The sequence below is a fragment of the Oncorhynchus kisutch genome, linkage group LG23, assembly GCF_002021735.2.
Source record: "Oncorhynchus kisutch isolate 150728-3 linkage group LG23, Okis_V2, whole genome shotgun sequence".
Classification (NCBI taxonomy): domain Eukaryota; kingdom Metazoa; phylum Chordata; class Actinopteri; order Salmoniformes; family Salmonidae; genus Oncorhynchus; species Oncorhynchus kisutch.
In genome coordinates this window covers 19,499,485-19,521,619 of record NC_034196.2, presented here as the reverse complement: position 1 = coordinate 19,521,619, position 22,135 = coordinate 19,499,485, and the positions used below count along the sequence as shown (strand labels likewise).

General features: G+C 49.2%; 1 protein-coding gene across 1 annotated transcript in view; it reads left to right on the top strand.

Annotated features, from left to right (window-relative positions):
- Positions 1 to 22,135, top strand: part of LOC109868679 (pappalysin-1) — a 123,436-nt gene that overhangs the window by 64,363 nt on the left and 36,938 nt on the right. Inside the window, exons 11-14 of the mRNA XM_031802535.1 lie at positions 3,153 to 3,260; positions 3,415 to 3,550; positions 4,574 to 4,787; positions 12,328 to 12,496. Coding sequence (XP_031658395.1) covers positions 3,153 to 3,260; positions 3,415 to 3,550; positions 4,574 to 4,787; positions 12,328 to 12,496 — 627 coding nt within the window. The remainder of the gene's footprint in view (positions 1 to 3,152; positions 3,261 to 3,414; positions 3,551 to 4,573; positions 4,788 to 12,327; positions 12,497 to 22,135) is intronic.

Genomic DNA, 22,135 nt, shown 5'->3' with positions numbered 1-22,135 from the left:
ACAGTAGAAGGGGTCTGAGGCCACATGGCCTTGTCTTTAGGCTGCTACAAGTGTGAGGAAACCGCAGAGGGCTGACAACACTACTCTCACCTCTTTTATAGGGACTTTTTTATTTTCTCTCTCTCTCTCTCTCTCTCTCTCTCTCTCTCTCTCTCTCTCTCTCTCTCTCGCTCTCTCTCTCTCTCTCTCTCTCTCTCTCTCTCTCTCTCTCTCACTCTCTCTCTCTCTCTCTCTCGCTCTTTCTCTCTCTCTCGCTCTCTCTCTCCCTCTCTCTGTCTTCTCTCTCTCTCTCCCTCTCTCTCTCTCTCTCTCTCTCTCTCTCTCTCTCTCTCTCTCTCTCTCTTCTCTCTCTCTCTCTCTCTCTCTCTCTCTCTCTCTTCTCCCTCTCTCTCTCTCTCTCTCTCTTTCTCTCATCCTCACTCTCTCTCTCTCTGTCCTCTCTCTCTCTCTTCTCTCTCTCTCTCTCTCTCTCTCTCTCTCTCTTTCTCTCATCCTCTCTCTTGCAACACAGAGACCTAAAATAGTCTCTGGGACTGTCTTTTGTCAACATCTCGTGCGATAATGTTGTAGCAGTTTAGTTGATCGGCGCGGCAGAGGACTTTTTTACTGCCATAACAAAGTGAACAAAAAAGGCTCTAAGTTTAGACTCAAGTGTTGTTTCTTCTTTCTCCTTTCCCTTTTCCGACGTACTCTCTCAAGCTGCGGTCTCCGACGATTTATTGTCCAGCATTTGTTTTATTGGTTTATTTTTCCCTGTGTGTTGCTTATGTTAGAGACCTTGTTGGCTGCTCTGTTGTGGTTCGCTCCGTGATGCAAGGCCCCTGCTATGTGGTCCTCTGTGGGCTCCTGCTTTACACCCCCATCACTCCCCCACCCCAACCTTACACACATATGTATACACACACACAAACACACAAACACACACACAGGATCAGTCCTTGGGGGAGGTTGGGGGTTGTATTTACAACCTCCTAATGACCAAACCAAATGAATGACCAATCTTACTTGGACTAGTCTGACTCTTGCCATTGTACAGGAGGAGGCTGGGGAGTAACAGAACTTTGGAGGCTGATGAACCCTCCTGCCGGCATTGCTCTTTATAGGTGTTTGCTAGAGGGCAAGCTTGACGTGCAATTACAGTGTGCTAGCTCTGTCTGTCGAAAACTGCGGGGTGTTATAAAAACACAGAGGGGGGTGGGGGACTTCGACTCAGTGCTACCTGTGTTTACATAAATAAGTCATTGGTTGGCTGTCACCTGTGCAATATTCACTCGCCGCTCCAGTCTGCAGCAGGGTGAGGAGCCATAGCAACTCTCAACACAAGACATCAGCAGTGCCCCAGTGCATTGAGAGGGAAGCACCATGAAGAATATCACCAAACAACAACAGAAATGATCGGGTAGCTGGGTCTTCGTCATCTCAGCTCCCTCCTCTGCCTATCCATAACTGTCACCTCGGCAGATCCAGGAGACAGATAGATTACTCCAAGAGCTTCTGGGTAGTTTCCACGACTGCGTCTGGTTCGTCTAGCTCTGGGTGGACGTCTCTGGTTACAGGTGTCTGATTTCACTGGCATCAGGCAATGGGCGAAACTGTGTGTCCTTGTGCCTGTGTCTGTACACTCTACCCCCAGGTAGGCAGGTAGCCTGGCGGGTAGGAGCGTTGGGCCAGTAACCAAAAGGTTGCTGGATCGAATCCTGAGATGACAAAGTAAAAAATCTGTCATTCTGCCCCAGTAAACCCACTGGTCCCTGGATGCGTGGATGTCGATTAAGGCAGCACCCGCACCTCTCTGCTTCAGAGGGGTTGGGTTAAATGCAGAAGACACATTTCAGTGGGATACATTCAGTTGTACAACTAACTAATGTAGGTATGCCTACCTTGGCTCCTGAGTGGCACAGCGGGTCTAAGGCACTGCATCTCAGTGCAAGAGGTTTCCACTACAGTCCCTGGTTCGATTCCAGGCTGTATCACATCCAGAAGTGATTGGGAGTCCCGTAGGGCGGTGCACAATTGGCCCAGCGTCGTCCAGGTTTGGCTGGGGTAGGCGTAATTTTAAATAAGAATTTGTTCTTAACTGACTTGCCTAGTTAAATAAAGGATCAAAATAATAATAATTAAATACCCCTTTCACATTGCTATCTCTAACATAGTTCTCCAGATTCTTCTTGTCACAGATAACCTCTCTCCTGTGAAGAGAGACAGCAAACAACACAAACAGCCTTCCATCTATGCCTGTCCCTAACTAAGCAGCCCACATACAGAGGATGAAGTAGAGCTGTCAGATAGAGGCATGGAAGTGTTTAGGCCTTATGAGTTGACATCTGGCTCTCTGGTTCTGAGTCTGAAAAACATTAAAGATAGAAGAGTTAGAGGTGGGATAGAGAGAGAAAGAGAGTGGAGAGATGGAGGGATAGCGAGAGGGGATTGCAGAGAGAGAACAAACGAGTGGTGGAGTGAAAGATGAAAAGGAGTAATGGAGAGTGAGGTATTTAGAGAGAAAGAAAGAGAGAGGAACTGAAGCACCCTCTACCCAGACGGCCTGATTTTTCACGCCGTTAACTTGCTTAGCGTGTCACACTGTCCCTCCATGTGTGCCGTATCAACTCAGCCTTGTTTTCCCTAGCAACTTCCTCACACTATTACGTAACTCCAGGAATGACCCTGTTGGCAGGGCTTTGAACACATCTCAACCTTCAAGTCAACAAACTAACAAAATAATCTGAAAAATACACCTTCTAATGATGCCAATTCACATTGATTTGGTTCATAATCTGAAAATGAACTATCTTGTTTCAGAAAAAGAAGCAAAGATTATCTGACATTATCAGAAACATTTTGTTTCCACGAAATGTGTGCAAATTCTATGTACAAATGTTGCAAAAATATTTGGTGTCACTACGAATCTTAATTTCTCTCTCTGTGTCTCTCTGTCTCTCTGTGTCTCTGTCTCTCTGTCTCTCTGTCTCTCTCTGTCTCTCTGTCTCTCTGTCTCTCTCTGTCTCTCTCCTCTCTCTGTCTCTCTGTCTCTCTCTGTCTCTCTGTCTCTCTCTGTCTCTCTGTCTCTCTGTCTCTGTCTCTCTCCTCTCTCTGTCTCTCTGTCTCTCTGTCTCTCTGTCTCTCTGTCTCTGTCTCTCTGTGTGTGTTATCAGACATGCCAGTCCAAGGTGTTTGACCTGTCTGATGGGGTTTCCCAGTACGCCTGGTTCCCCTGCAGAGAGGCCCAGCAGTCCTCCTGGTACCCACAGTACTGGCTCAAGGTAGGTCACAGGCCATAGGTCTGAGGTCAGGAGTCATGGGATATGGGTGGGCAAAGGCTGAAGTTACATACACATATCTCCAGTTAGTAATATACCCGATATGAATGTGTTGAGAGTTTAGGGCACTAAATGTGAGTGTTCCCTTCTCACCCAGGCCTACTTTTCCCACCCCATGGTGGCTGCCGCTGTGATAATCCACCTAGCTGCAGACGGGACAGGCTACATCGACCAGACACAGTGCAACATCACCGTTCAACTGGTGGACACCAAGGAGGTCATCCACAGTTTAGGTCTGTAGATACAACCTATGGAACTGTGGAAGCGTGGAAAGATCTCTTAAAATCCCATATGAGCTACAGTGCCTTGCGAAAGTATTCGTCCCCCTTGAACTTTGCGACCTTTTGCCACATTTCAGGCTTCAAACATAAAGATATAAAACTGTATTTTTTTGTGAAGAATCAACAACAAGTGGGACACAATCATGAAATGGAACGACATTTATTGGATATTTCAAACTTTTTTAACAAATCAAAAACTGAAGAATTGGGCGTGCAAAATTATTCAAACTCTCTCCAGAAGTTCAGTGAGGATCTCTGAATGATCCAATGTTGACCTAAATGACTAATGATGATAAATACAATCCACCTGTATGTAATCAAGTCTCCGTATAAATGCACCTGCACTGTGATAGTCTCAGAGGTCCGTTAAAAGCGCAGAGAGCATCATGAAGAACAAGGAACACACCAGGCAGGTCCGAGATACTGTTGTGAGACTGGTGTTAGAATGGCCAAGTCAAAGTCCAGACCTGAATCCAATCGAGAATCTGTGGAAAGAACTGAAAACTGCTGTTCACAAATGCTCTCCATCCAACCTCACTGAGCTCGAGCTGTTTTGCAAGGAGGAATGGGAAAACATTTCAGTCTCTCGATGTGCAAAACTGATAGAGACATACCCCAAGCGACTTACAGCTGTAATCACAGCAAAAGGTGACGCTACAAAGTATTAACTTAAGGGGGCTGAATAATTTTGCACGCCCAATTTTTCAGTTTTTGATTTGTTAAAAAAGTTTTAAATATCCAATAAATGTCGTTCCACTTCATGATTGTGTCCCACTTGTTGTTGATTCTTCACAAAAAAATACAGTTTTATATCTTTATGTTTGAAGCCTGAAATGTGGCAAAAGGTCGCAAAGTTCAAGGGGGCCGAATACTTTCGCAAGGCACTGTATTTCTCTAACTTCCCACATCCCTCTTTTTCCCTCCTTTCTCTGTCTCTCTCCTTCCCCCATCCCTCTCCCTGTTCCCTCCGTCTAGGTGATTGGCGTCTGACCTGCAGGACCAACCCCCTGGTAATCCCAGTGAGCCATGACCTGAGCGTGGCCTTCTACCGCACCAAGGCCATCCTGGTCGAGTTCCGCTCCCACCTGGTAGCCATCTCTGGCGTGGGCCTGCGCTCCTTCCAGTTCTTTGACCCAATCACCATTAGCGGGTGCCAGAGCAACGAGATCTACAACCCCATGGGTCAAAGGTGAGGAGGGCACTCGGGGGTGCAAGGGGAGATACACAAAAGGTCACTTCAATACATGTAGAAGTAAACGTGTATGTGAAATGTTAAAAATGAGCATGTGTATAACTGTGCATACGCTCGCTTGCATGCGCAAACACACACACACACACACACACACACACACACACACACACACACACATGGGTGCACACACACACACACAGGCCTCAGAATTGGTCAGGGGGCTGTCATGAGAAATAAGGCCATTTGTGGCTTTTGTTGTTTGCCAGTGAAGCAAAGGAGAAAAGCTAATTGGATGAGGAGGATTCTGCTCTCGATAAGACGTTGTTTGATGCCACAAACAAAGAGAAGTTGCCGTCCTCAGACTCGTCTTTGGCTCTGTGACCCATTCCACTGAGCTGTCAAATTCAACAACTCACTTGGTGTTATTCAGCTGATGTGTGTGGTGACAATTCTTCGGTTTGCTATAGAGCAGAGATGGGCAGCTGGCAGCCCCCTTTTGTAGGCCTGTGGATGAATTCACAAGGTGCAAACACAAGGTGCAATCTTTAAAAAAAATTGGTTGTGCATCAGCAGTTTTTCTCTTGTGTCATCATTGACAGTCACTCAATTAGCCCAGGTTAGCTATATTTTTTAGATTGGTAAGTTAGTTTAGCCAGCTATCTAAACCTGTAGTAATCACGGTCAAATTACTGACACTGCGGGCCCTCATGATAAATTCAGATTTTTTTTGTGGCCCCCACTCCATCAAAGTTGTCCATCCCTGCTATAGAAGATTTAAGTACTAAGTTCTGATGTAGTAGATTTACTTAGCAAACATTCTGGATGCTCTGTAGGCTATGCAAGCTCCAAAACCAACTAGCATGCCAGACCTGGAGCTCAATCCTCCCTTGTCCATACACCTTTGAATCAATAGTTTATTAACACCATTGTAATAGATTAAATGCGACAAACAAAATCAATCAACTATATCTCTCTTGCGAAACACATTTGATCTCAATGAGACAAAACCAGGGATGAATAAAGGGTCAAACCACCTCTAAAAATGCACTCGTGCACTTTTCATGCCTTTCTGTTGGAGCGGTTGCGCTAAAGCTGTGTGCATCCCAAATTGCACACTATTCCCTACTTAGTGCACTATGGGCCAAGGTCTAAAGTAGTGCACTATATAGGGAATAGGGTGACATTTGGGATGCAGCCCTGGATTTGACTGTTTCAGTAGCAGAGCTTTGGTGGAAGGCTGGCGGTGGGAGTTTCCATGCCGACCCAGAGGAACAACGCATTCATTATTAATTAGTAATTGCCTACTATTATAGCTCCTTGTATTGACATATTTGGGGTTTGTTGTGCTCAGCGGCAGCCATATCCAAAGTGTAAATATGATCTATTTGGCGGCTCCTTGCTTCAACAGCTCCCGCCTGAGCCTCTAGAAGGGATTTAGTACAGGGAGTCTTAAGCTTGGGCATTTCTCCTCCTCTTACTCCTCATACTCCCTTACCTTCATTTGGCCTCCTCCTCCTCCTATTCCCTATACTCCTCTCTTCTACTCCCTCTCCATCCTTTTCCCTTCATTCCTCTCCTTCTATCTCTCTTCGCTCCCTGCCTTCTCCCTCTTCTCCTCTGCTTCCTCTTCCCTCTCCTCTTCCTCCTCCTCTTTCACCTCTTCTCATCCACGTTCTCTTCTCCCCTCTTCTCCTACTCGCTCTACTTATCCCCCTCTCTTTGCTCTCTTCCCCCCTTTCCTCCTCTCTCTCTCCAGCCAAACAGCCAAATTCCCGTAATAATTCTACCTCTACAAAACACCAAGTCCCTTATTCCCTAAGTTGTTAACAACACAAGCTATTAACATGTCCCGGTTTTATGTTCCACGCTTGTTTTTTTTCCCTTCTCTCTCTTTCTTCCCTTTGTCATCCCTTCTTTCAAATATGAAGATTTGAGGGGTAATGGCCGATTATTGGACTGTAAAGTGTGGAGGCTCTAGAGTCAGATTTTGAGTGATGGGACACTCGTCATAGCCCCTTCTAGTAGTCGTCAGACTAGTGATCCTTTTTCAAGTGTTTAAAAAATGATCCAGGAGACAGGAGCTGAAACCACACCTATAGCTTAATACATACCTTATGGTTGATGAAAACAACTCAGTGCTAAACTGTCTATAAAGCCTGTTTCTTTCCACCTACTTAGCTAAGGATCCTAAAATGTAAACACTAGCTCAAGCAGGGAGTTTGGTTTTGTTGTGAGTATCGGTTTGTGTTTGCTCTGCCTTCTCTCGATACATTTAGAGGTTCATGTTAGGATTTCGGAGTATGTTGTTGAGGTGGAAGGAGAGAGAAAGAGGGGAAGAGAGGGAGAAAAGCACTACATTTACATTTTAGCAGATGCTCTTATCCAGGGCGACTTACAGGAGCAATACGGGTTAAGTGCCTTGCTCAAGGGCACATCAGCATATTATTCTTTACTGGCCCAACACTTAACCTGTAAACTACCTGCCACCCACTAGAGAGATCAGGTGTGCAGAGATATATGATGCAGAGAAATATGCAGAAAAATATAGAGAGACCAAAATATAGAGAGACCAAAATATAGTGAGACCAAAATATAGAGAGACCAAAAAATTTTGAAAGACAGCCTTGAGGGTCCCGACATTCCTTAGAACATTAAAGTCCTCTGACTGCTACCAACGTAGTGCTTGGCCAGACTCTCTCATTGTAGTCTGCTCACAATATCCCACTTCTATTAATTCATTAACCACACTCCCACGTGTGTGTGTTTGTGTGTGTGTGTGTGTGTGTGTGTGTGTGTGTGTGTGTGTGTGTGTGTGTGTGTGTGTGTGTGTGTGTGTGTGTGTGTGTGTGTGTGTGTGTGTGTGTGTGTGCATAAAGCAGGGAGACAGACACAGAGAGACACACAATCTTTATTAATTAAACTAATTCGCTCTGACCATATGTGAAACATTTCTAGATTGATTAATTCAGCTTTTTTTTCACAATGTGTGTGTTTGTGTCTTGTGGACTTTCAAATACTGAAACACAGCTACAAGGAATGAATCTATCTAGCCTACCCAGGGCTACAGTACACCTTGTTGATAACTAGTAGCTACTCCACCAAACCTCAACCCAGTCTGAGTGGAGCAGCTAGCCCCAGAGAATCTTACAGCAGCCCTACACTGTAGTGTGCTGACTCAAGACATTCACTTATCCATTTGTGTTGCTGGTTCTGGTAGCTTCAATATGCTTAACAAAGTGTATCTCATGTAAAGAGGAGATATAGCACATTCTATAGATAGCTGTGTGTTCTCCATGCTATAATGAAAACATACTGTTCTGGATGACATCAGGGATGATGTTCTGTGGGCATTGATTCATTGGTTGGGTCCCAAATTGAACCCTAATCCCTATATAGAGCACTACCTTGGACTAGAGCCCTATGGCTACCCTTTGGGCCCTAGTCAAATATAGTGCACTATATAGGGAATAGGGTGCCAATTGGGGCACTCCCATGGTTCCACTTCTAGGGCAGCCAGGTGAATGCAGTATGGCAGTGTGTGTTTTGTGACAGTGTTGTTGAGACAGTGTGGTTGTGGTTGTTGAGACAGTGTGGTTGTGGTTGTGTTGAGACAGTGTGGTTGTGGTTGTGTTGAGACAGTGTGGTTGTGGTTGTGTTGAGACAGTGTGGTTGTGTTGAGACAGTGTGTTGTGTTGAGACAGTGTGGTTGTGTGTGTGTGTTGAGACAGTGTGGTTGTGTGTGTGTTCTGAGACAGTGTGGTTGTGTGTTGAGACAGTGTAGTTGTGTTGTGACAGCGTGGTTGTGTGAGTTGAGACAGTGTGTTTGTGCTTGTGTGTTGAGACAGTGTAGTTGTGTTGTGACAGTGTGTTTGTGTGTTGAGACAGTGTGGCTGTGTGTTGAGACAGTGTAGTTGTGTGTGTGTGTTGAGACTGTGTGGTTGTGGTTGTGTTGAGACAGTGTGGTTGTGGTTGTGTTGAGACAGTGTGGTTGTGTGTGTGTTGAGACATTGTGGTTGTGTGTGTGTTGTGACAGTGTGGCTGTGTGTTGAGACAGTGTGGTTGTGTGTGTGTTGAGACTGTGTGGTTGTGGTTGTGTTGAGACAGTGTGGTTGTGGTTGTGTTGAGACAGTGTGGTTGTGGTTGTGTTGAGACAGTGTGGTTGTGGTTGTGTTGAGACAGTGTGGTTGTGGTTGTGTTGAGACAGTGTGGTTGTGGTTGTGTTGAGACAGTGTGGTTGTGTGTGTGTTGAGACAGTGTGGTTGTGTGTGTGTTGTGACAGTGTGGTTGTGTGTGTGTTGAGACTGTGTGGTTGTGGTTGTGTTGAGACAGTGTGGTTGTGGTTGTGTTGAGACAGTGTGGTTGTGGTTGTGTTGAGACAGTGTGGTTGTGGTTGTGTTGAGACAGTGTGGTTGTGTTGAGACAGTGTAGTTGTGTGAGTTGAGATAGTGTTTTTTTGTGTTGAGACAGTGTGGTTGTGTGTTGAGACAGTGTTGTTATGGTTGTGTGTGTGTTGAGACAGTGTTGTTATGGTTGTGTGTGTGTTGAGACAGTGTTGTTATGGTTGTGTGTGTGTTGAGACAGTGTTGTTATGGTTGTGTGTTGATACTGTATGTTTGTGTTGAGACAGTGTGGTTGTGTTGAGACAGTGTAGTTGTGTTGAGACAGTGTGGTTGTGTTGAGACAGTGTAGTTGTGTTGAGACAGTGGTTGTGTTGAGACAGTGTGGTTGTGTTGAGACAGTGGTTGTGTTGAGACAGTGGTTGTGTTGAGACAGTGTAGTTGTGTTGAGACAGTGGTTGTGTTGAGACAGTGGTTGTGTTGAGACAGTGGTTGTGTTGAGACAGTGGTTGTGTTGAGACAGTGTTGTTGTGGTTGTGTATTGATACTGTATGTTTGTGTTGAGACAGTGTGGTTGTGTTGAGACAGTGTGGTTGTGTTGAGACAGTGTGGTTGTGTTGAGACAGTGTGGTTGTGTTGAGACAGTGTGGTTGTGTTGAGACAGTGTGGCTGTGGTTGAGACAGTGTGGTTGTGTTGAGACAGTGTGGTTGTGTTGAGACAGTGTAGTTGTGTTGAGACAGTGTGGTTGTGTTGAGACAGTGTGGTTGTGTTGAGATAGTGTGGTTGTGTTGAGACAGTGTGGCTGTGGTTGAGACAGTGTGGTTGTGTTGAGACAGTGTGGTTGTGTTGAGACAGTGTGGCTGTGGTTGAGACAATGTGGTTGTGTTGAGACAGTGTGGTTGTGGTTGAGACAGTGTGGTTGTGGTTGAGACAGTGTGGTTGTGTATTGATACTGTATGTTTGTGTTGAGACAGTGTGGTTGTGTTGAGACAGTGTGGTTGTGTTGAGACAGTGTGGTTGTGTTGAGACAGTGTGGCTGTGGTTGAGACAGTGTGGTTGTGTTGAGACAGTGTGGCTGTGGTTGAGACAGTGTGGTTGTGTTGAGACAGTGTGGTTATGGTTGTGTGTGTGTTGAGACAGTGTTGTTATGGTTGTGTGTGTGTTGAGACAGTGTTGTTATGGTTGTGTGTGTGTTGAGACAGTGTTGTTATGGTTGTGTGTTGATACTGTATGTTTGTGTTGAGACAGTGTGGTTGTGTTGAGACAGTGTAGTTGTGTTGAGACAGTGTGGTTGTGTTGAGACAGTGTAGTTGTGTTGAGACAGTGGTTGTGTTGAGACAGTGTGGTTGTGTTGAGACAGTGGTTGTGTTGAGACAGTGGTTGTGTTGAGACAGTGTAGTTGTGTTGAGACAGTGGTTGTGTTGAGACAGTGGTTGTGTTGAGACAGTGGTTGTGTTGAGACAGTGGTTGTGTTGAGACAGTGTTGTTGTGGTTGTGTATTGATACTGTATGTTTGTGTTGAGACAGTGTGGTTGTGTTGAGACAGTGTGGTTGTGTTGAGACAGTGTGGTTGTGTTGAGACAGTGTGGTTGTGTTGAGACAGTGTGGTTGTGTTGAGACAGTGTGGCTGTGGTTGAGACAGTGTGGTTGTGTTGAGACAGTGTGGTTGTGTTGAGACAGTGTAGTTGTGTTGAGACAGTGTGGTTGTGTTGAGACAGTGTGGTTGTGTTGAGATAGTGTGGTTGTGTTGAGACAGTGTGGCTGTGGTTGAGACAGTGTGGTTGTGTTGAGACAGTGTGGTTGTGTTGAGACAGTGTGGCTGTGGTTGAGACAATGTGGTTGTGTTGAGACAGTGTGGTTGTGGTTGAGACAGTGTGGTTGTGGTTGAGACAGTGTGGTTGTGTATTGATACTGTATGTTTGTGTTGAGACAGTGTGGTTGTGTTGAGACAGTGTGGTTGTGTTGAGACAGTGTGGTTGTGTTGAGACAGTGTGGCTGTGGTTGAGACAGTGTGGTTGTGTTGAGACAGTGTGGCTGTGGTTGAGACAGTGTGGTTGTGTTGAGACAGTGTGGTTGTGTGTGTGTTGAGACAGTGTAGTTGTATGTGAGTTGAGACAGTGTGGTTGTGTTGAGACAGTGTGGTTGTGTGTGTGTTGAGACAGTGTAGTTGTATGTGTGTTGAGACAGTGTGGTTGTGTGTGTGTTGAGACAGTGTAGTTGTATGTGAGTTGAGACAGTGTGGTTGTGTTGAGACAGTGTGGTTGTGTGTGTGTTGAGACAGTGTAGTTGTATGTGAGTTGAGACAGTGTGTGTGTGTTGAGACAGTGTAGTTGTATGTGAGTTGAGACAGTGTGGTTGTGTTGAGACAGTGTGTCTGTGGTTGAGACAGTGTGGCTGTGGTTGAGACAGTGTGGTTGTGTTGAGACAGTGTGGCTGTGGTTGAGACAGTGTGGTTGTGTTGAGACAGTGTGGCTGTGGTTGAGACAGTGTGGTTGTGTTGAGACAGTGTGGTTGTGTGTGTGTTGAGACAGTGTAGTTGTATGTGAGTTGAGACAGTGTGGTTGTGTTGAGACAGTGTGGTTGTGTGTGTGTTGAGACAGTGTAGTTGTATGTGAGTTGAGACAGTGTGGTTGTGTTGAGACAGTGTGTCTGTGGTTGAGACAGTGTGGCTGTGGTTGAGACAGTGTGGTTGTGTTGAGACAGTGTGGCTGTGGTTGAGACAGTGTGGTTGTGTTGAGACAGTGTGGCTGTGGTTGAGACAGTGTGGTTGTGTTGAGACAGTGTGGTTGTGTGTGTGTTGAGACAGTGTAGTTGTATGTGAGTTGAGACAGTGTGGTTGTGTTGAGACAGTGTGGTTGTGTGTGTGTTGAGACAGTGTAGTTGTATGTGAGTTGAGACAGTGTGGTTGTGTTGAGACAGTGTGTCTGTGGTTGAGACAGTGTGTTTGTGTGTGTTTGTACTTTATATTGTACTGTATGGGTGTTCTACCCACTGTGAATTTAAGTTGGCTGTGTCTGGCTGTGGACGTAGCTACACTGTGATGCTGTTTCTTGTTTGTATGTTCTTCCCTGCTCCAGTTGTATCATATATACTGTACAACATACCCCATATGGGCAGTATATATTTAGCTACTATGTTTATGATTATACTAGTACTAAATCATTCACCCATGTGTTTGTGTGTACCCCTCCTTCTCTAGTTGTGTCCATTACTCATGTGAGGCCATCGACTGCCAGGAGCCGCTGATCCGCAATGCAGAGCTCAAGTGCAGCAGTCTGGGCTTCTTCAACGGAGCTCGCTGCACCATCACCTGTAACTCTGGCTACGTCCTGCAGGTCCACAGAGACGATGACATCATCAAGACCCAGGTATACACACACACACACACACACACACACACACACACTAGCCATATTCTTCACCTGCAACAGCAGCTTGGCAGTGTAAACCCACTGGGAGGATGACATCATGTCAAGCCCAGGTAGCTAGCTAGACGCCTCCTCCTTCCTTCCTTCTCCCTGCTTTATGCACACACACACACACACACACACACACACACACACACACACACACACACACACACACACACACACACACACACACACACACACACACACGCACACACACAGATGGACAAAGGCACATGCACGTTCAGATGTATACACACACACACATACGCTCACACTCACACACAGGCACACACACTATATATGTTTAGTCTTTCTGCGCTGCACCATCACCTGCAACAATGGCTATGTGTTTCTGCTCCACTGGGACGATGACATCACTAGGTACTCTCTGCTCACTGCAGCCCCCTTCCTCCATCCCTCCCTCCCTCTCCGCCTGCCTGCCTGCCTGCCTCCCCCCTCCCTCCCTCCTTCACTCCCCCCCTCCCCACTCATACAGTGAAGTCATGCTCACGGAGCACAGATACAACAACTAGACACAGCACTGTGCAGATACTCCATGTCTTTCTAACGTCTGTATGTGTGTGTAATTTAATGAATATGTATGTGGTGTTTGCTGAGATTAATTACACTGCAGCTACTTTTCATTACGACACTGTGTAGCGGGCAAGAAAAAAGTTACCCTATGACATACTTACATTTCTCACATTACTGGAGAAAGAGCTTTCTGGTTACAAGACATCTCAGCATCCACTTCATGTAGTATCAACCCCCACACACCAGACACTCAACAGATGAGGAGGACAGACATTGGCACACAAACCACGAAATGACAGAAGCATGCAGACACACAAACCACCCCAAACAAACAAGTTAGTTCACAGCCACACAGTCAACCCATTCACTCCCACAGAGGGCTCATAGTTAGTTAGTTCACAGTCACACAGTAAACCCATTCACTCCCACAGAGGGCTCTTAGTTAGTTCACAAGCACACAGTCAACCCATTCACTCCCACAGAGGGCTCTTAGTTAGTTGACAGCCACACAGTAAACCCATTCACTCCCAAAGAGGGCTCATAGTTAGTTCACAGCCACATAGTCAACCCATTCACTCCCACAGAGGGCTCTTAGTTAGTTAGTTCACAGTAAACCCATTCACTCCCACAGAGGGCTCTTAGTTAGTTCACAGTCACACAGTAAACCCATTCACTCCCACAGAGGGCTCTTAGTTAGTTCACAGCCACAGAGTCAACCCATTCACTCCCACAGAGGGCTCTTAGTTAGTTAGTTCACAGTCACACAGTAAACCCATTCACTCCTACAGAGGGCTCATAGTTAGTTCACAGCCACAGAGTCAACCCATTCACTCCCACAGAGGGCTCATAGTTAGTTAGTTCACAGTCACACAGTAAACCCATTCACTCCCACAGAGGGCTCATAGTTAGTTAGTTCCCAGTCACACAGTAAACCCATTCACTCCCACAGAGGGCTCTTAGTTAGTTCACAAGCACAGAGTCAACCCATTCACTCCCACAGAGGGCTCATAGTTAGTTAGTTCACAGTCACACAGTAAACCCATTCACTCCCACAGAGGGCTCTTAGTTAGTTAGTTCACAGTCACACAGTAAACCCATTCACTCCCACAGAGGGCTCATAGTTAGTTAGTTCCCAGTCACACAGTAAACCCATTCACTCCCACAGAGGGCTCATAGTTAGTTCACAGCCACAGAGTCATCCCATTCACTCACACAGAGGGCTCATAGTTAGTTCACAGCCACAGAGTCAACCCATTCACTCCCACAGAGGGCTCATAGTTAGTTCGTTCCCAGTCACACAGTAAACCCATTCACTCCCACAGAGGGCTCTTAGTTAGTTGACAGTCACACAGTAAAACCATTCACTCCCACAGAGGGCTCATCGTTAGTTCACAGCCACAGAGTCAACCCATTCACTCCCACAGAGGGCTCATAGTTAGTTCACAGCCACAGAGTCAACCCATTCACTCCCACAGAGGGGTCATAGTTAGTTCACAGCCACAGAGTCAACCAATTCACTCCCACAGAGGGGTCATAGTTAGTTCGTTCCCAGTCACACAGTAAACCCATTCACTCCCACAGAGGGCTCTTAGTTAGTTCACAGTCACACAGTCAACCCATTCACTCCCACAGAGGGCTCTTAGTTAGTTAGTTCACAGCCACACAGTCAACCCATTCACTCACACAGAGGGCTCATAGTTAGTTCACCGTCACACAGTAAACCCATTCACTCCCACAGAGGGCTATTAGTTAGTTCACAGCCACACAGTAAACCCATTCACTCCCACAGAGGGCTATTAGTTAGTTCACAGCCACACAGTAAACCCATTCACTCCCACAGAGGGCCCGTAAAGACAACAGCACCAACACTTTATCCCTCTCCCAGGCTCAGTTAACAGACCTGCAAGCTAATCAATTAATGCTCCCTAAAACACACACACATGGAGACAGAGAGGGAGATGTTTATTTATTTTCCCTTTTGTACATGAACTATTTGCACATTGTTACAGCACTGTATACATACATAATATGACATTTTAAATGTCTGAATTCTTTTGGAACTGTTGTGAGTGTAACGTTTGCTGTTCATTTTTTGTTTATTTCACTTTTGTTTTGGATCTTTTTTTGCTAATTTTGGTAATGTAATAATTAGTTTCCCATGCTAATTCAACCCCTGAGAGAGAGAGAGACCCTACTAGAATCTGAAGTCAAATATCTACTCTTTGCCGATGATCTGGTGCTTCTGTCCCCAACCAAGGAGGGCCTACAGCAGCACCTAGATCTTCTGCGCAGATTCTGCCAGACCTGGGCCCTGACAGTAAATCTCAGTACGACCAAAATAATGGTGTTCCAAAAAAGGTCCAGTCGCCAGGACCACAAATACAAATTCCATCTAGACACCATTGCCCTAGAGTACACAAAAAAACGAAACATACATTGGCCTAAACATCACCGCCACAGGTAACTTCCACAAAGCTGTGAACGATCTGAGAGACAAGGCAAGAAGGGCATTCTTTGCAATCAAAAGGAACATAAATTCAACATACCAATTAGGATCTGGCTAAAAATACTTGAATCAGTCATTAGAGCCCATTGCCCTTTATGGTAGTGAGGTCTCACCAACCTAGACTTCAGAAAATGGGACAAACACCAAATTGAGACTCTGCATGCAGAATTCTGCAAAAATATCCTCTGTGTACAGTGTAAAACACCAAATAATGCATGCAGGGCAGAATTAGGCCGATACCCACTAATGATCCAAATCCAGAAAGAGCCATTCAATTCTACAACCACCTAAAATGAAGCGATTCCCAAACCTTCCATAACAATGCCATCACCTACAGAGAGATTAACCTGGAGAAGAGTCCCCTAAGCAAGCTGGTCCTGGGGCTCTGTTCACAAACACAAACACACACCACAGAGCCCCAGGACAGCAGCACAATTAGACCCAAACAAATCATGAGAAAACAAAAAGATAATTACTTGACACATTGGAAAGAATTAACAAAAAAAACAAAGCTAACTAGAATGCAATTTGGCCCTAAACAGAGAGTACACAGTGGCAGAATACGTACAGACTCAGTGAGCACAGCCTTGCTATTGAGAAAGGCCGCCGTAGGCAGACATGGCTCTCAAGAGAAGACAGGCTATGTGCACACTGCCCACAAAATGAGGTGGAAACTGAGCTGCACATCCTAACCTCCTGTCCAATGTATGACCATATTAGAAACACATATTTCCCTCAGATTATACAGATCCACAAAAATTTGAAATCAAACCCAATTTTGATTGGGGGGAAAGAGACAGAGAGAGAGAGGGTGGGGGGAAAGAGAGAGAGAGGGTGGTGGGAAAGTGACAGAGAGAGGGTGAGGGGAAAGAGAGAGAGAGAGAGGGTGGGGGGGAAGAGACAGAGAGAGAGAGGGTGGGTGGGGGACAGAGACAGAGAGAGAGGGTGGGGAGAAGAGACAGAGGGTGGGGAGAAGAGACAGAGGGTGAGGGGGAAAGAGACAGAGGGTGGGGGGGAAGAGACAGAGGGTGAGGGGGAAAGAGACAGAGGGTGGGGAGAGAGACAGAGGGTGGGGAGAAGAGACAGAGGGTGAGGGGGAAAGAGACAGAGGGTGGGGAGAAGAGACAGAGGGTGGGGAGAAGAGACAGAGGGTGGGGAGAAGAGACAGAGGGTGGGGAGGAAAGAGACAGAGGGTGAGGGGGAAAGAGACAGAGGGTGGGGAGAAGAGACAGAGGGTGGGGGGAAAAGAGACAGAGGGTGGGGAGAAGAGACAGAGGGTGGGGAGAAGAGACAGAGGGTGGGGGGGAAAGAGACATAGGGTGAGGGGGAAAGAGACAGAGGGTGGGGAGAAGAGACAGAGGGATGGGGGGAAGAGACTGAGGGTGAGGGGGAAAGAGACAGAGGGTGGGGAGAAGAGAGAAAGGGTGGGGGGGAAAGAGACAGAGAGAGAGGGTGGGGGGGAAAGAGAGAAAGGGTGGGGGGGAAAGAGACAGAGAGAGAGAGGGTGGGGGAAGAGACAGAGAGAGAGGGTGGGGGGGAAAGAGAGAAAGGGTGGGGGGGAAAGAGACAGAGAGAGAGAGGGTGGGGAAAGAGACAGAGAGAGAGAGGGTGGGGGGGAAAGAGAGAAAAGGGTGGGGGGGAAAGAGACAGAGAGAGAGAGGGTGGGGAAGAGACAGAGAGAGAGGGTGGGGGGAAAGAGAGAAAGGGTGGGGGGGAAAGAGACAGAGAGAGAGAGGGTGGGGGGGAAAGAGACAGACAGAGAGAGGGGTGGGGGGAAAGAGTAAGAGAGAGAGGGTGGGGGGAAAGAGACATAGGGTGAGGGGGAAAGAGACAGAGGGTGGGGAGAAGAGACAGAGGGATGGGGGGAAGAGACAGAGGGTGAGGGGGAAAGAGACAGAGGGTGGGGGAGAAGAGACAGAGGGATGGGGGGAAGAGACAGAGGGTGAGGGGGAAAGAGACAGAGGGTGGGGAGAAGAGAGAAAGGGTGGGGGGGAAAGAGACAGAGAGAGAGGGTGGGGGGGAAAGAGAGAAAGGGTGGGGGGGAAAGAGACAGAGAGAGAGAGGGTGGGGGAAGAGACAGAGAGAGAGGGTGGGGGGGAAAGAGAGAAAGGGTGGGGGGGGAAAGAGACAGAGAGAGAGAGGGTGGGGGAAGAGACGAGAGAGAGAGGGTGGGGGGGAAAGAGAGAAGGGTGGGGGGGAAAGAGACAGAGAGAGAGAGGGTGGGGGAAGAGACAGAGAGAGAGGGTGGGGGAAAGAGAGAAAGGGTGGGGGGGGAAAGAGACAGAGAGAGAGAGGGTGGGGGGGAAAGAGACAGACAGAGAGAGGGTGGGGGGAAAGAGTAAGAGAGAGAGGGTGGGGGGAAAGAGACATAGGGTGAGGGGAAAGAGACCAGAGGGTGGGGAGAAGAGACAGAGGGATGGGGGAAGAGACAGAGGGTGAGGGGGAAAGAGACAGGGGTGGGAGAAGAGACGAGGGATGGGGGGAAAGAGACAGAGGGGTGAGGGGGAAAGAGACAGAGGGTGGGGAGAAGAGAGAAAGGGTGGGGGGGAAAGAGACAGAGAGAGAGGGTGGGGGGAAAGAAGAAAGGGTGGGGGGGGGAAAGAGACAGAGAGAGAGAGGGTGGGGAAGAGACAGAGAGAGAGGGTGGGGGGAAAGAGAAAGGGTGGGGGGGAAGAGACAGGAGAGAGAGAGGGTGGGGCAAGAGACAGGAGAGAGAGAGGGTGGGGGGGAAAGAGAGAAAGGGTGGGGGGGAAAGAGACAGAGAGAGAGAGGGTGGGGAAGAGACAGAGAGAGAGGGTGGGGGGAAAGAGAGAAAGGGTGGGGGGGAAAGAGACAGAGAGAGAGAGGGGTGGGGGGAAAGAGAACAGACAGAGAGAGGTGGGGGAAGAAGAGTAGAGAGAGAGGTGGGGGGAAAGAGACAGAGAGAGAGTGTGGGAGAAGAGACAGAGGGTGAGGGGGAAAGAGACAGAGGGTGGGGAGAAGACAGAGGGTGGGGAGAAGAGACAGAGGGTGGGGAGAAGAGACAGAGGGTGGGGAGGAAANGGGGAAAGAGAGAAAGGGTGGGGGGAAAGAGACAGAGAGAGAGAGGGTGGGGGGGAAAGAGACAGACAGAGAGAGGGTGGGGGGAAAGAGTAAGAGAGAGAGGGTGGGGAAAGGACATAGGGGTGAGGGGAAAGAGACAGAGGGTGGGGAGAAGAGACAGAGGGATGGGGGGAAGAGACAGGGGTGAGGGGGAAAGAGACAGAGGGTGGGGAGAAGAGACAGAGGGATGGGGGAAGAGACAGAGGGTGAGGGGGAAAGAGACAGAGGGTGGGAGAAGAAGAAAGGGTGGGGGGAAGAGACAGAGAGAGAGGGTGGGGGGGAAAGAGAGAAAGGTGGGGGGAAAGAGACAGAGAGAGAGAGGGTGGGAAAGAGACAGAGAGAGAGGGTGGGGGGGAAAGAGAGAAAGGGTGGGGGGGAAAGAGACAGAGATGAGAGAGGGTGGGGAAGAGACAGAGAGAGGAGGGTGGGGGGGGGAAAGAGAGAAGGGTGGGGAGGAAAGAGACAGAGAGAGAGAGGGTGGGGAAGAGACCAGAGAGAGAGGGTGGGGGGAAAGAGAGAAGGGTGGGGGGAAAGAGACAGGAGAGAGAGAGGTGGGGGGAAAGAGACAGACAGAGAGAGGGTGGGGGGAAAGAGTAAGAGAGAGAGGGTGGGGGAAAGAGACATAGGGTGAGGGGGAAAGAGACAGAGGGTGGGGAGAAGAGACAGAGGGATGGGGGGAAGAGACAGAGGGAGGGGGAAAGAGACAGAGGGTGGGGAAAGAGACAGAGGGATGGGGGGAAAGAGACAGAGGGTGAGGGGGAAGAGACAGAGGTGGGGAGAGAGAGAAAGGTGGGGGGAAAGAGCAGAGAGAGAGGGTGGGGGGGAAGAGAGGAAAGGGTGGGGGGGAAAGAGACAGAGAGAGAGAGGGTGGGGGAAGAGACAGAGAGAGAGGTGGGGGGGAAAGAGAGAAAGGGTGTGGGGGGAAGAGACAGAGAGAGAGAGGGTGGGGGAAGAGACAGAGAGAGAGAGGGTGGGGGGGAAAGAGAGAAAGGGTGGGGGGGAAGGGAAAGAGACAGAGAGAGAGAGGGTGGGGGAAGAGACAGAGAGAGAAGGGTGGGGGAAAGAGAGAAGGGTGGGGGGAAAGAGACAGAGAGAGAGAGGGTGGGGGGGAAAGAGACAGACAGAGAGAGGGTGGGGGGAAAGAGTAAGAGAGAGAGGGTGGGGGGAAAGAGACAGAGAGAGAGGGTGGGGAGAAAGAGACAGAGGGTGAGGGGAGGAAAGAGGACCAGAGGGTGGGGAGAAGAGACAGAGGGTGGGAGAAGAGACAGAGGGTGGGGAGAAGAGACAGAGGGTGGGGAGGAAAGATGACAGAGGGTGAGGGGAAAGAGACAGAGGGTGGGAGAAGAGACAGAGGGTGGGGGGAAAAGAGACAGAGGTGGGGAGAAGAGACAGAGGGTGGGGAGAAGAGACAGAGGGTGGGGGGAAGAGACATAGGGGGGAAAGAGACAGAGGGTGGGGAGAAGAGACAGAGGGATGGGGGGAAGAGACTGAGGGTGAGGGGGAAAGAGACAGAGGGTGGGGAGAAGAGAGAAAGGGTGGGGGGGAAAGAGACAGAGAGAGAGGGTGGGGGGGAAGAGAGAAAGGGTGGGGGAAGGAAAGAGACAGAGAGAGAGAGGGTGGGGGAAGAGACAGAGAGAGAGGGTGGGGGGGAAGAAGGAAGAGAAAGGGTGGGGGGGAAAGAGACAGAGAGAGAGAGGGTGGGGAAAAGAGACAGAGAGAGAGAGGGTGGGGGGGAAAGAGAGAAAGGGTGGGGGGGAAGGAAAGAGACAGAGAGGAGAGAGAGGGTGGGGGAAGAGACAGAGAGAGAGGGTGGGGGGAAAGAGAGAAAGGGGTGGGGGGGAAAGAGACAGAGAGAGAGAGGGTGGGGGGGAAAGAGCAGACAGAGAGAGGGTGGGGGGAAAGAGTAAGAGAGAGAGGGTGGGGGGAAAGAGACATAGGGTGAGGGGGGAAAGAGGACAGAGGGTGGGAGAAGAGACAGAGGGATGGGGGGAAGAGACAGAGGGTGAGGGGAAAGAGACAGAGGTGTGGGGAGAAAGAGAAGAGAAGCGGATGGGGGGAAGAGACAGAGGGTGAGGGGGGAAAGAGACAGAGGGTGGGCGAGAAGAGAGAACAGGGTGGGGGGGAAGAGACAGAGAGAGAGGGGTGGGGGGGAAAGAGAGAGAAAGGGTGGGGGGGAAAGAGACAGAGAGAGAGAGGGTGGGGGGAAGAGACAGAGAGAGAGGGTGGGGGGGAAGAGAGAAAGGGTGGGGGGGAAGGGAAGAAGGGGAAGGACAGAGAGAGAGAGGGTGGGGGAAGAGACAGAGAGAGAGAGGGTGGGGGGAAAGCAGGAGAAAGGGTGGGGGGGAAAGAGACCCGGAGAGAGAGAGGGTGGGGGACGAGACAGAGAGAGAGGGTGGGGGAAAGAGAGAAGGGTGGGGGGAAAGAGACAGAGAGAGAGGAGGGGGGTGGGGGAAGAAATGAAAGAGACAGCCAGAGAGAGGGTGGGGGGAAAAAGAGTAAAGAAGGAGAGGGTGGGGGGGAAAGAGACCATAGGGTGAGGGGAAAGAGACAGAGGGTGGGGAGAGAGACAGAGGGATGGGGGGAAGAGACAGAGGGTGAGGGGGAAAGAGACAGAGGGTGGGGGAAGAGAAGAGGGATGGGGGGAAGAGACAGAGGGTGAGGTGGAAAGAGACAGAGGGTGGGGAGAAGAGAGAAGGGTGGGGGGAAAGAGACAGAGGAGAAGTGGTGGGGGGGAAGAAGAGAGAAAGCGGTGGGGGGGAAAGAGACAGAGAGAGAGAGGGGTGGGGAAGAGACAGAGAGAGGGGTGGGGGGGAAAGAGAGAAAGGGTGGGGGGGAAAGAGACAGAGAGAGAGAGGGTGGGGGAAGAGACAGAGAGAGAGAGGGTGGGGGGAAAGACGAGAAAGGGTGGGGGGAAAGAGACAGAGAGAGAGGAGGGTGGGGAAGAGACAGAGAGAGAGGGTGGGGGGAAAGAGAGAAAGGGTGGGGGGGAAAGAGACAGAGAGAGGAGGGTGGGGGGGAAAGAGGACAGACAGAGAGAGGGTGGGGGGAAAGAGAGAAAGGGTGGGGGGGAAAGAGACAGAGAGAGAGAGGGTGGGGGAAGAGACAGAGAGAGAGGGTGGGGGGAAGAGAGAAAGGGTGGGGGGGAAAGAGACAGAGAGAGAGAGGGTGGGGGAAGAGGACAGAGAAGAGAGAGAGGGTGGGGTGGAAGAGGAGAAAGGGTGGGGGGGAAAGAGACAGAGAGAGAGAGGGTGGGGGAAGAGACAGAGAGAGGGGGGGGGGGAAAGAGAGAAAGGGTGGGGGGGGAAAGAGACAGAGAGAGAGAGGGTGGGGGGGAAAGAGACAGACAGAGAGAGGGTGGGGGGAAAGAGTAAGAGAGAGAGGGTGGGGGAAAGAGACAGAGAGAGAGGGTGGGGAGAAGAGACAGAGGGTGAGGGGGAAAGAGACAGAGGGTGGGGGAGACAGAGGAGAAGCGAAGA